Here is a 14,204-nt window from a genome sequence, read left to right on the forward strand (position 1 = left end):
ATAAAAGGCCTGCAGGGTTGTTAGAAAGGATTCAGAAAAGGCAAAAAGGTGTAAAAAGGAAACCAAAACCATCCATAATCACCAATCCCTTGAGATACTCAGCTAACATTTCTGCATATGATATATTCCAGATTGCCAGTATTGCAGATTTTTTTATAAAAATGAGGATCATATTATCCACACTGTGTTAGGATCTGCTCTTACTTAACACAGAATCTTTCAATGTTAATAAATACGAATGACATCATCACTGTAGTCACTGCACAGGTCCCACCGGGCAGCTCGTTATCATCCACTGACACGGTGGCCGGTGGATGGCCGTCCGGCGGTTTAGAACTTGGGGCTGACACAATCCCACCTGCTTTTCCCATTGCCGACATTCTCCGGTTAGAAACACAAAGGAAGGACCTCAGTTCTTCATTTCTCCCAAGTCTACGCTGGGAATAAACTCAATGAGGCCTATCATCTGTCAGTGGCATCTGCGCCCACAGAAGGGAAAAAGAAAAACCTCCTTCCCTCGTCTCTTCCCCCCGGCTGGCAGAAGCGAGACCCGCAAGGCCAGGTTCATGGGCAGGAGGGCAGCAGTAGAGAGGGCTCTATGCACGCCAGGAAAGCGGACCGAATCTTAACCCAGCTGGATTGCGAGCTGGGAGAGACGTAAGGCTGGCCCGGGAGAAAACCGATGCGCTTAGGGACAGCCCTGGCTTCTGCAGTTACCGCCGTCCGCGCTGCCCTGCCCGCTCGGGGACCGCTCACCCATGTAGGCCGCCCAGTGCAGAGCACGCCGGTCCTTCTTGTCAAACGCGTTGATGTTCGCTCCTTTGGCCAAGAGTAAGTTGACCATCTGAAAGAAAACCAACGTGCAGATCATGGGAGTCAGAGTCACATCTGGTCGAAAGGTGGGTCCGTGACCTGCAGCTCAAACATGGGAGGAGGCTGGCGTCCCCGACAACCCCGCGGCTCGTGTGGCAGAGGACAGGACTGAGCTGGAGGCTACTCTTTCAACCCACAGACCACACATTTAACACCAGCTGTCGCTGCCCAAGGTCTGGCGTGCAGCCGGGAGCATCTTATTCTCTAAGAGCCTCAGCAGCACCATCGGGTTCCACGTGGGGCCAAGAGGGGCTCTGGAGAGATTTCCTGGGCCCAGTGGGAAAGGCGCTCACCTCCACGTGGCCGTTCAGAGCGGCGTGGTGCAAGGCTGTGCGCCCCCCTCGGTCGGAGACATTGACGCTGCTCAGCAGGGGAATGATCGCTTCTGCACACTTCACAGCCTTGTTGGCCGCCGCCACGTGGAGCGGGGTCTGCCAGTTCTTGTCCCTCGCGTTGACATCAGCCGAGTGCTTAATCAGCACCTGCACGGCTTCCTGCAACACAGGCAGAGTTTGCAGGCGTCACTGACAAACGCTCGGTGGATACTTACTGGAGAGAAGATGCTTCGCCAGACTCCAGAGTTACAGGTTGGGAAGGCTCCGTGGCCTCACAGGCTGGCTCCGGCTGTATGTCCTTCTAAGCAAAGCAAGGCGATATGGGATAAAAACCAAAAGAGTGGCACAGAGAACAGATTCGCTTTATCTTTCTTTTTTAGGCCAAGAGCCCTGGCACATCTTCAAAACCAAATAAACCTAAGTGTAAGTTTCTTAACACACTGCAGAGTATCCTTGGGCCAAAGGAGAGTGCTCCTGTGCAGGCGCACACACCAGGGCAAAATGTGAACGGATCAAAAGGCCCTGAAAGATCGTCTAAACTTGGAATGTTTGTCAATGAACCTCCACCCTCCAAAGCCAAAGGCCTCAAAGCCCTTCGGACATTCTTGGATCAGTTTATGAATTGTTGGTTCTCACAGCCAACCCCTTAACCCTCCCTGTGGGATCAACAGCAGTCAAGGGAAGATCTATTCCTACCTCGACTGGAAGCTACGAGATTGATTCATCTTTTCCCAACTTCTTCCGTGTATCGTGGGGTAACTTCTTCTCTACTGTTGAGTCCCTTTACCTCTACTGAGACCTACATTTTTTGTTTTCCTTCTATTGACCTAATCAGCTTATTCGCCCCTTGAACTATTACTCTCAACCTTGGCAGTGCAATGGAATCACCTGGGGGGCTCTTAAAATTACAGATGGCTGGGGCTCCTGGGTGGCTCAGCTGGTTAAGCGTCCGAGTCTTGATCACAGTGCAGGTCTTGATCTCGGAGTCACGAGTTCAAATCCTCTGTTGGGCTCCACATTGGGTGTGGAGCCTACTTAAAAAAAAATACAGGTGGCTGGTGCCACGCAAGAGATTCTAACTGGCCTCAGGATTTCTGTCAAGGGGACTTTGTTGTACAGCGAGGACGAAGGACACTCTTCTGTTCCACCAAGAAAATGACAGAGCTTCTCTCAAGATGGGAATGACTGTGGTTATTTCTCTTAACTTCTAGAGACATCCCTAGAACCAGTTAGAGGGACTCCTGTATGAACATCTCAGTGCGGCATCAATAAACCAATGAAAGGCGGTGAAAGGGGCCACACTCCGGCACCCTTCATGGACTGAGAGCTCACCCCTGTCCACCACCCCCGTCTCACAGCCCGGAACTGTCCAACCCACTTTATCACGCAGGTACATAAAAGTGCTCAGCGAGTAGACTGTTTGAACTCTTAAAATTGAAGTTTTTATTAGGGACATACATAATGAAGGAAAAAGAATATTCTATGGAATTAGTTATAGCAAGATATTGAGATGAACAGCTAACGTGGACAGTAGAATGAGAGCTCAAAAAAGTCTGTTCTTCAAATTAGAGAATACGGTTCAAATGCACAGTATGACTCCATTTAGATGCTAGAAACGAGAAATCCATCAGGCCCAGGCAAACAAGCATTTTGTTAAAACTACCAAAAAGGGAAAAAAAAAAAAAAAAAGACATAGGCCCCCTCATCCTCAGCAAGACAATAAAGTAACGATACTAAACATTCCTGGGGCTCCCTTGAGAGTGAAATGGGCGTTCGTATATTAATGCTCACCACACGCAAAACACTGTGGAAGATTGAAAGAAACACAAGCCAGACTCCGTTCTAAAAGCTAGCTGGGTGAACAAAAAACAAACAAGAGAAAAGCAAAGCCACAATATAAAAGTTAAGATTTAAAGAAGAAAAAGATGATACTTTTGTCAACCTTGGTCTCAAAAATTGCGAGTTATTTATGCAGATACGTACATACAATCTATTTTGACATGGGACGAAATGACTGGAACCTCCGTTTATGTTTATTTTCTTTACAGAGGAAAGCACTGTAGCTGGTGTTTAACTCTGGGTTGGCCCTGTGCCCTCAGTCTGCTCCGCAGAGGATCTTGCCTCGCATGAAGAGGGGGGCTCCACATGCAGAGGGGGTGACGCTCGTCCCCCCGTTCCTTCGCTCTGAGTGCACTGGAATGCGCAGTGACGGGCCTGCCAGATCCATGTACAGATTGTGATGTGTACGCTTAGACTAAAAACATCCCAAGTGGGCAGGATGTATGCAAGGAACCTGATAACACAAACTCCAGTGTAAATAATGTGGGGTCACGGAGCTGACGCTTCTACTCCGAGTAAAAGCTTTCTATACATTACAAGGTAAAAATAATGACAAATTTAATCAGATCTGACTAGGGCTTAGCCAAAACAGAGGAAAATCATCAGTAAGTCTATTAGTTACATGGTTATATAAGACTATGATAAATGAAAAACCTCACCCTAAGTATATTGTGATACCCCTAAATATTAGCTAATAATAATAGTTTCTACATGTAATTCATAAATAAATGAGATGCACACTTGAAGATGTCAGCTGAAAAAGTTGTGCAAAGATACAGCCAAAAAGTCTGGAGATAACCATCATAAACCAATGCTAAAAAAGTGGTATCATATCCTTTTCACATATTCACAGCAAATGCCAATATATACTATCATTTTTAATACCTTTGCCTTGTGTATTACGTTACTGTACTCATACACGTGCTTGTTTGGCATTACACATTACGTAAATTCAGACTAGACTAACGAAACCAGAAATACACAGGAACATTTCACAAATTTATCTATTTGGATGTAAGACCAGTGAGTTCGTGAAAAACTTTCTTCTAAGGTAACAAAATATGATTACTTTTAACTCAGACGAGGTGAATCAGATATTACCTAGGATAGGCCCTAGTTTTATTTTATTTTTTAAAGATTTTGTTAATTTATTTAACAGACGGAGATCACAAGTAGGCAGAGAGGCAGGCAGAGAGAGAGAGGAAGGGAAGCAGGCTCCCCGCTGAGCAGAGAGCCCGATGCGGGGCTCGATCCCAGGACCCTGGGATCATGACCGGAGCGGAAGGCAGAGGCTTTAACCCACTGAGCCACCGAGGCACCCTGAGGCCCTACTTTTAAATGAGTATTTAAGGATGATTTGCATTTCAGACACAGTAACAAGTTCAGCAAAGAAAATACATATTTACATGCCAGTTGCAGTTTATATACAGATAAGTAATATCAGAGTTTGAGAGGGAGACTACCTGTATTCTTAAATATGTACTACCTCTAAAGATAGTTTAATCCCAGATAAACTTTTGTCTGTTTTTGTAAATAAAGCTTTATTGGAACATAGCTCCATTTATTGGTTTACATATTACCTACGGCTGCATTTGGATCATAACAACAGAGTATCTGTGAAAGATGATACCACAAGCGGCCATCAGAACCTAAAATTCTTACCATCCGGCCCTCGATGGAAAACGTTTTGCAGACTACCCAGGTCTAGCTCCTTGTCTGAACTACCACAAGCTGCAAACGATCAAACCTGGTTAAAATAAAATTTCGCTCTTTTCCAGCAAGGAAAAAGACTGCTTTAAGTCCAAACAGTCTTGAACGAGGGCAGGTCTTCTTAAGAGAATCAGAGGCCTCTGTGTTCAGCTCCTGCTCTGCCGCGGTGGGTCTACGATGAGTTTGGGAGCGGGAGGTTCTCAGCCGCATTTCTTGGCGTAAGAGAGTGAGCGGCATTTGGAACTCCGCGGGAAGGAAGGGGTGAGGACAGAGAGAGGGGGTGAGAGGGCTAGGGCCCTGCATCCCAGGGCAAAGGTGCACCTCTGAGGGAGAAGAGAGTCAGCTCGCCGCCAGGGAAGAAGGGCAAGCTGGTGCATCAGCCAACCAGCACGAGCAGACTGGTGGTTAGGCAGCCCGACACGCGAGTCTCCAGGAATTCTCCGGAATCACCGGGGAGAATACTAGACTTTGCACATGGTTTCCAGCCAGTTATTTCTGTTTAGAAGGCAAGGGGCCCCCGACCAACATCTGAGCCACACCTAAAAATCTAGCCAAGGAAAAGGTTCAAGTTCGCTGATCAGAGGCGACAAAAAGAAGTGGACAGGATCTCTAATACATCTCTGACAGGATCTCTAATACATCTCTGACAGGATCTCTAATACATCTCTGACAGGATCTCTAATACATCTCTGACAGGATCTCTAATACATCTCTCTTCGTGGGACCATGAAGCAAATGCCGTTGCGAGGGCCAGCTTTACCACCTTTGTCCCTCCTGCCCGCACTCACTGTCATAGCTCAAGGAGGCCGAGAATAACCACTATTTCTACCTGCCTACTTCTGTAAAACATTTTAACTGTGGCATTCCTCATTTTTATTTCTGTATCTGCTTAGGAAATGAATTGCGTCGTTTTCATCTTACTTGACAAGAAAGGGCTAGCTCAAGAAATACTTATTATACAAAGGAGGGTATCTTACTTAGTTTCCAAAAATTAACTTTTCTTTTTAAAGATTTTATTTATTCGACAGAGAGAGATCAAAAGCAGGCAGAGAGGCAGGCAGAGAGAGAGGAGGAAGCAGGCTCCCCACCAAGGACAGAGCCTGATGTGGGGCTCGATCCCAGGACCCTGGGATCATGACCTGAGCCGAAGGCAAAGGCTTTAACCCTCTGAGCCACCCAGATGCCCCAACTTTTTTTTTTCTAATGAAAATACAAGCAGTCTAAAATCGTCACAGACCTATGGGATCAATTCACAGACCTATGGGATATTAGAAATAATGGGGATCATCTGCTCTGACCCCTTGATTTGATGGGCAGCGTCATGTTATAGGCAAGGGCAGTGATCTATCAGCCACGCTGACAAAGAGCCCAGCTCACATGTTTCTGCGAGGCCACCGCTCACTCGACGGACAGTACCAGCCAAGCACGCTGACATATTTTTAAATGTTAACTCTCCTTATTTAAATTTTTTAATTCTGAAGTTTCACCCTGCCAAACCTGCTTAACACACTAATAGAGATTTAATATATTACTTCAGGAAAAACAAAGCTTTGCTTTAAAAAGATCATTTCCTCTTCTAAAATTGCCTCTTCCACAAATTTTAATCTTGGAAGCACTTTATTTTTTTATTTTATTTTATTTTATTTTTTTTTTTATCTTGGAAGCACTTTAACTTGGTTTCAAGAGAGCGTGATTTTATGGCTATTTAGGAAATTCATGATTTTTGTCATCAAAAGAAGTCTCTCTTTTCCAGGAGCACACACTGGCTAAAATTTAATGTCTAGGGGCTACTCTGACAGAAATTTGCAGGATAAAAAGAAAACAAGGATGGGGGAAAGGAAGCTGAACGCTTTCTGAATCAAGAAAAGATACTTAAATAGTGCTTCTCAAACTATCTGCGGTGAAGGACCAGTTTTTAAAAGATTATTTCAAACGCATCATGAGTCAATACTTTTGTAAAGTACAGTTAAAAAGTGGGGCACCTGGGTGGTGCAGTCAGTTAAGCGGCCGCCTCTTGGTTTTGGCTCAGGTAGTGATCTTAGGGTCTTGAGATCAAACCCCGCTTGGGGCTCTGAGCTCAACGCAGAATCTGCTTGAGATTTTTTTCTCCATCTCCCTCTGACCTTCCCACTCCTGCTCTCTCTCTCTCAGATAAATAAATAAATCTTTTAAAAATATAATAAAATGTTTGTGCAAAAAGAATGAATACTGTTACGCTGAAAAAATTAATAAAAAGGGGAAAAAATATAATAAAATGTAATTAGTAGAAGAGACAAAGAGAAATTATGAACTCAATTTTTTATTATTAATTAAATTTGGCAGGCATGAAATGACTCTGTCGAAATGCTCTAAAAGTTTCTGAATGCTTGCTCTTTTCATTACAGTCTTAAGAAGAAAGCTCACAGGCTGAGAAGGGACACAACCCACACTGAGTAATGCCCCTTCACAGCCTTTGTTTCTTTTTTAGTGAATAAACACATGTGAGAGTCCAGCATTTCTCCCGAATGGAGGCATCAGCCCAGTCGGCATTCAGCGTTCGCACTGCCCACCTTCTTGAATTAGACCCCATAGGAGGCTGCGCCGTATCAATCACGGGAGTAACAGGGTGAGAAACTGTCATGGGATGTCACACGGAAGGGAACTGGGGACGGCATTTGCAGTCAACTTATTTCTACTTTTTATGACCTCTTTTCACCAAAGGCTACTCTAACCCTGTAATAAGAAGTAGAAACAGACCCCACGGCACATGGAAAAGACGAGAAGAAACAGGATGCATGTGTCTTAAAAACTGTCGCCCTTATTATTTGTTTTTTCCCTCTCAAATGTGCATCGTGTTTAAGTGGTCACAAATTACTCATGGAAAAGTAATTGCTTATGACTATCCAGAGTCCTTGCAGGCACAAACAATGTCAAATTTTATAAACTGTAAGTGGCTTTAGACTGGGGTCTGAGTCTTATGCAATTTTCTGTACTCTCCCCAAAGCCTGGCAGGTGCCTTGCACATACCGTATACTCAATAATTTGGATAGAATAAATATATTGGTATAATCATTAGCAAACTCTCTAAGTAATAATATGCAAGTATTAACAGGACATTTACCAGGGGCTGATGTCCCAAAGGCTACATTCATGTCCTGAAGGCATTTACTCTATTACTGAGATCATCTGGGGCTTTTAGCCTCTATCGATTAGAGCAATTTCATATTCTGTAGGAGCTGCATGAATCGGTACCCAATTAATTCATTCAATTAATTGAAAATTCCTCCAAAAGTACTCATAATTAAATTAAACTCACCCTTTATTATTAGAATTATTATTAGAGTACAATTACTCTAACGACTAGCAGTACAAAGGGGACTCACTTTGGGATATGAAAGAACTCTGAGGGAACTATTCAAGAAGTGCTGGCTTTCAGAGGAAAAAAGGAAACACGGTGAAACCAGAGAGAGAGACAAAGAGACTCTTCATCTCAGGAAACAAACTGAGGGTTGCTGAAGGGGAAGGGGGTCTGAGGGACAGGGTGGCCGGGTGCTGGACACTGGGGAGGGTAGGTGCTATGGGGAGTGCTGTGAATTGTGTACGACTGACGATTCACAGACCTGAACCCCTGAAACATATAATATATGTTATATATATATATGTATGTATGTATGTTATATATAACATATATGTTAATTAGTTGGATTCAAATAAATACATAAATAAATCTCCAAAAAAAAGGGGGGGAGAAGAAGAAGAAGAAGTACTGGTTTTCAACACTGGGAAGGCCAGATACTGAAGTGTTCCCAGTCTTCAGTCTCTGCTCTCGGAGTGTGGTATATAGACCACCTGTGTCCGAGTCTTTTTTTTTTTTTTTTTAATGCAGATTTCTGGGCACAACCCTAAGCTTCATCAAAATCTCCGGAGATGAGGTTCTAGAACAGGTACTTGTGACAAGCACCTCAGATGACTGGACTCCACAGTAAATCTGAGTATCACTCATCTACAGTCCAACCAGTAGGTCCTAAAATGGTTACTTTCTTCCTATTCCAGGTACTATGTTCTCTATGTGATCATCTTTTTATAACCCTAAAGATAATTTAGGGAAAGCAGTAACATTCTAGTCTCCCATATAATTTTCCTAATCCTCCTGTCTACTGGCATTTAGCTCACAATAATGACAATGTTTTTTTAGAGAAGGGGGGCACATGAGTTTTAAAATTTAAACTGTAAGATAAAATGCTTATCCCGCTTGGCTCTGGGAACTGTTTCTATGCTTGTTGGGACTTCTGTCTGCACAGACAAAAAGTAGACCCATTTTAGTGGTTGGCACAGTTTCCGGCAGGGTGCTCATGGGATCTGAGGGAAGCCGCCGAGCATGGTGGTTAAGAGAGAAGTTTCTCAAGTTACATCCTCCTCCGCTTACTGGCTGCGGCGTGTGAGGCTCGTTCCCGGACTCCTCTGAGGTTACGATTTCTAAATTAGGATGAAGAGCGCCTTCAGTCTCTCAAAGAGTGGCTGAGAGGTTAAAACGGAAGTGTGCACAGAAAGAGCACAAACTAAGTGCTTAATAAATGCTCACTGTGACAATATACATTTGGACACAACCCCCCAATTCTACAGCCTAAAGACAGGATACAATCATTTTTAACTCCGCTAGCCAAAAGACAGCCTCCAGAACAGGAAAGGGAAAAGTTCACCAAAGGAGCTACTCCCCGGTCACTCTAAAAGAAAATGCATGTGTGAAAGGCCGGCTGCATTTGGACGTAGGCCACAGTGGGCTCTGTGCCTGGTTGTCGCCCTAAATACCGTGTCCTAGAAGACACACTTTGCACCCTTTCCGGCCCATGTAGCACGTGTAACAGTGCCTTGCATCGAGTGGGCTTCAATAAACATGCATCAGACTGGCCGGGTTTGTATGGATTTAATTCCTGTCCCCAGGGCTGCTCTTTTCCAAGAAAACCAAAAAGCAGCAAGAATAAGCTAAACAGGAGAAATGATATGAAATAACTCACAACGCTTCAGTAAACTCTCCCTGTAAGGCCCAAATCTTGTTCGTCTATGTTATCTAGAATTGCACAACTCGTTCCCCTAACATTCTGGCAAGAGACGCTCTTCATGTCTTCTCACAGGGGGAGCAGTCCGTGGGGGGGTTGGTGAGTCAACAGACGGTGCTGCTTGGCTCCATTACTTGTTTGGCTGTCTCCTCCCTGGGCACCCCAGACATGGGCAGGGGTGGGTTCCGGATCGGGAGGATTGGGACTGGGTCGGAAGGAAGCACACGGCACAGCCTGGTCAGTACCAGGAAAAGTCCTGAAGGTTTATCTCCAGAACCCAATCCACATTGGATCATTTTCAGCGGGTATGACCCTGCCTTGTTCTACTTTCCGGTCTGTGCAGGCGCTTTTCTGTCAGGCATGGGTGGGTGTTTAATCAGTAAGATGATCTGATATGGCCATTGCTATTACAAGCTCAGGAAATAAATTTAGCAACGAACATGATTTTTCCAGACATAGAAACTGGACCATAAACTTTGCCTGGATGGAAAGAAAGCTCAGAACTCTTGACTTATACTGATATCTCTGACTTCCACAGATCGCTGTGCTGGATACAATTTGACACTCACCCTGAGAGTGCCGGTTCCAGTGGCTTCAGTGGCTCCCAGGGCTACATTTCAGAAACAAGCTTCAGATGGGTTTACCTTGCATACATGCAAGATGATTGCCACTGGCCTTCTCTGCGGTGCGGACTAGTTCTACGTTAGCGGCCGTACAGAGAATCAAGCTAACCCAGCTTACGGTATGAGAACGACAGTCTTTAATGAATTACTCAGAAAACAATTGTTTAGGGGCACCTGGGTGGCTCAGCAGGTTCAGCATCTGCCTTCGGCTCAGGTCATGACCCCAGGGTCCTGGGATCAAGCCCCGCATTGGGCCCCTTGCTCGGCAGGGAGCCTGCTTCTCCCTCTCCCTCTTCAGCTCCCCCTGCTTGTGCTCTTTCTCTCTCAGATAAATGAAATCCTTTTTTAAAAATTAAAAAAAAAAAAAACTTTAAACAAAACAATTGTTTCCTGAGCAGTCAAGATCCTAGAAACACAATGACAAGCAATAGGGGCGGCACTCATTTCAAGGAACTTACTATCGAGAAGGTCTTTTTAATTAGAATAGAATAACAATTTCAGGGGTAGTTTTATATCGTGTCAACTTAGCCTATGTTGCTCAAGATCCCCGCCTCAGTCCTGTTGGCCACAAGAGCACTCTTCTTGCATTCTGGAAGGCACAGAAGAAAGCACAGGCTGACCACTGTGCCGGGCGTCTGTGCTGGGGCAGCTTGCCTACGTCGTCACCGATCATCCGGAGCCATGTGGTGGCACAAGGCATCTCCGGTGCGTCTTCAGGACTTGCAGTATCTCCCTCAGTTTCTCCCACCCTTGGGCCACGTGCCTGCAAGCTCTAAGGTGAAGCCCGCAGCAGTTTTTATCCTCCCCCAGCAGCAGACCCTGTCTGCAGTGACTTCACGATCGCACAGAAGCCAGGGGGACAGCCTGACACAAACTTCTCCAGCAGCTCACACAATCGTGGAAGGTCTAATTCCTATAATAAATAATCTTATCTTGGATCTCCCTCGGTGCTTCTGGTCCCCTGATTGAACCTGGAACCATCAATTACCTACAATTTAGAAGCAAAGGGCTTTGAGGACAGTAGAGCTTATAAGCCTTTCAGTGAAGAAAGGGTTTTTAATTCATATTCATATAAGTAATACTGGTGTTTGCCAATCCAAGCAATGGACCGACGTGCCAGCTCTCACCTGAGCGCACAGGTCCCCTTCCGCAGCCAGGTTTCCAAACCTTCCCTGATGTTTCCCCATCAAGCCCGTTTCTCTTGCCTCAGCTGTGACTTAGGGGAGGCACAATGTATAGGCAGTAGCATCCGATTCAAAGGAAGCAAGAAATCTGAATTTAGAACCGCCAGGCACAGCGCTGGCTCACAGTCAGCTCCAGCGATGGTTACAAAGACTCCAATATTCCTAAGAATCTTTTCAGCTTGTGATAGATATTAATAGGAAGACATCCTCTTTCACAAGTTTATATATGACCCTGATTATTTACAACTCAGGGTCTGCGTTTAATTCCTTCCCGGCCAAGAGACGCCTGAAAGGGATTTTCCCCCAGCAAACCTGCAGAGGGAGCTGGTTCCTTAGAGAAGCAACAAACGCCTTTCTCGGATAGACTAATCCTGAACCGTCCCTGGGTTGACTGAACTCACGCTAAAGACACGTAAAGAAGGCAATAAGCTGATGGTTGCTGCCATGTTTTGGAGACTGAAGCAAGTAGCGGACCTAACAAAGGGAGAGAGCACGTGGGAAGATCCCAAAATTCTGAAATCATCTAGTCTTCTGTCTTTCTGTCCCACTAGACTACGGGCCTCCTAAGCACAAAGCCTGGAATATAGGAAGTGCTTAGTGAAAAAAAAATGTTTTTTAACTTAAAAGACCTGGCTCTTGTTAAAAGAGGAAACAAACTCATATTTTTCAGAAGATCCTTAAAAAGAAATTTGCTGAAGATCACATGGTCTTAAAAGACCAGGAAATACTCCTCTGAAGGAGCTGGTCTCATGAAGCTGGTCCTACCAACGCAAGCAGCCACTGCCCCTGCTTTCCCAGTAAAACAGAAATGACCATAAGAAGGTTCTGGATTCCCCAGAGTATAAACCCGGCAACTTAGGATCATTTACCTTCCTCATTCCCTGGGGCCCTCAGAAAAGAGAACAAAATCCACACCTTCTCTCTTTTTCTTTCTTTTTTCTTTTTTTTAAAGATTTTATTTATTCATTTGAGAGAGCATGAGAGCTAGAGAGAGAGAGAGCACACATAGAGGCAGAGGCAGAGAGAGAAGCAGGCTTCCCGCTGGGCAGGGAGCCTGATGCGGGGCTCAATCCCAGGCCCCCAGGATCACAACCTGAGCGGAAGGCAGACGCCCAACCGACTGAGCCACCCAGGCGTCCCAACACAAACCACACCTTATAAAAACTGCTCAAATCACACAGCACAGCAAGGAAGATTACGAGCACTGAGAAAAGTGTCAGGTACCAAGTGTTCTGTGAAATTTCCAGACAGTTGCCAAAGAGGAAAAGCGGACAGTGATGACAGGCACCAACCCCTGCGACATTAGCAGGCGCCCTTGGCAACAGCACTTGCTGCCAGACAGACCTGGAGAACGGCACCTTCTCCAGTAGTAGGAGGCATCTGGTCAAATCCGCCACAAAGACTAGTCATCCAATGACAAGCGCCTCCTGGATAAGAGCCTCTGGTCTCCCGGGATGGTGAGCAACCCCTCTAACCAGGCTTCAGGGCTCACCGTCACCAGCATTCCCTGCCACCCCTCACCCACACTGGTTTTCTCTTTTCACCACTTTTACTTTCCCTGAACCAGCTGATCCGTCCACGGTAGCTTCAACGACCCTCCTCTCCGTCCCTAAGTGCTAGACCTGACTATGAATCATGACCATCGAAAACCATCTTCACCAGCGTTTCCAGAATTCAAAATAAGTTCTTGCTTGAGCACCTACCGTGGACCAGGCTTGGGATACACCAGGGAACAAAACACAGGTCCCTGCCCTTCCGGAGCTTCCATTCCGGTGACACGTTTGCCGAACTTGGGATGTTCATACGGGACTGACGAGCTTCTTTCCCTGCTGCTCCGCCTCTGCCTTCTCAGTTAATGGCCCCACCATTCCCCCAGGGGCCTCTCTTCTGCCTCACCCTCCCGAGGTCCCAAATGCTGTCAGGTTCATACTTATCCCTGTGACCACACCCCAGCGCTCAGAGGACCCCCAGCCCTCTGCCATGTGACCCAGCCTCTGCCATCAGACTTACCTCCACTACACCCCTTGTTCCGTCTACATCCAGCTGCACCCGCCATTCATTCATTTCCATGTCCCTTGTCCTCTAGCATGTTCATCCCCCTGCCTCCCTCCTTCCCCTGGCCTGGTAAGTGCCTACTCTCTAGGGCTTGGAGGTACTAGATTAAGTAAGATAATCACTCACTTCACTTCTGGAGGCAACAGCCCGGTGCAGTGGGGTCAGCCACATGTTGTCCTTGGCATTGACACGAGCTCCTGGAAGCAAAAGCACAGGTTAGAGGCCTAATGCAGTCAGGGGAAATTCTACTCATGTTAAGTCAAATGGGATATCTTGTGCTCTCGTTGTACAACCACCCTACTTCGGTTGTTTTCTCCTTTGTATCAGTCACGTACTTTCTAGCCACCAGACAGGAGGACAGACCCAGTACAGTAGAAACACTGAAATAGGAGCTGAAAATGGCACAAGACTTGGTTAGAGACTAGACGAGAAGTGCGATATCTCACTGGACAGGAGACACAGTGGTAAAAAGGCTGAGATTCTCCAGGAGTAGGGTCATGTAGATCCTGAAGAATGAAGAACTTTGCAGTATGTGTGTAATGTAAATAT

General features: G+C 45.8%; 1 protein-coding gene across 4 annotated transcripts in view; it reads right to left on the reverse strand.

Annotated features, from left to right (window-relative positions):
* ANKRD44 (ankyrin repeat domain 44) overlaps positions 1-14,204 on the reverse strand; it is a 319,359-nt gene that overhangs the window by 132,722 nt on the left and 172,433 nt on the right. For all 4 annotated transcript variants that reach the window (XM_046018760.1, XM_046018759.1, XM_046018757.1 and 1 more), the window contains exons 4-6: positions 13,782-13,852; positions 1,167-1,367; positions 757-844 (exon numbers count right to left, since the gene is read on the reverse strand). In XM_046018760.1, the coding sequence (XP_045874716.1) occupies positions 757-844; positions 1,167-1,367; positions 13,782-13,852 (360 nt within the window). The remainder of the gene's footprint in view (positions 1-756; positions 845-1,166; positions 1,368-13,781; positions 13,853-14,204) is intronic.

The sequence above is a fragment of the Meles meles genome, chromosome 9 (assembly GCF_922984935.1).
Source record: "Meles meles chromosome 9, mMelMel3.1 paternal haplotype, whole genome shotgun sequence".
Taxonomy (NCBI): domain Eukaryota; kingdom Metazoa; phylum Chordata; class Mammalia; order Carnivora; family Mustelidae; genus Meles; species Meles meles.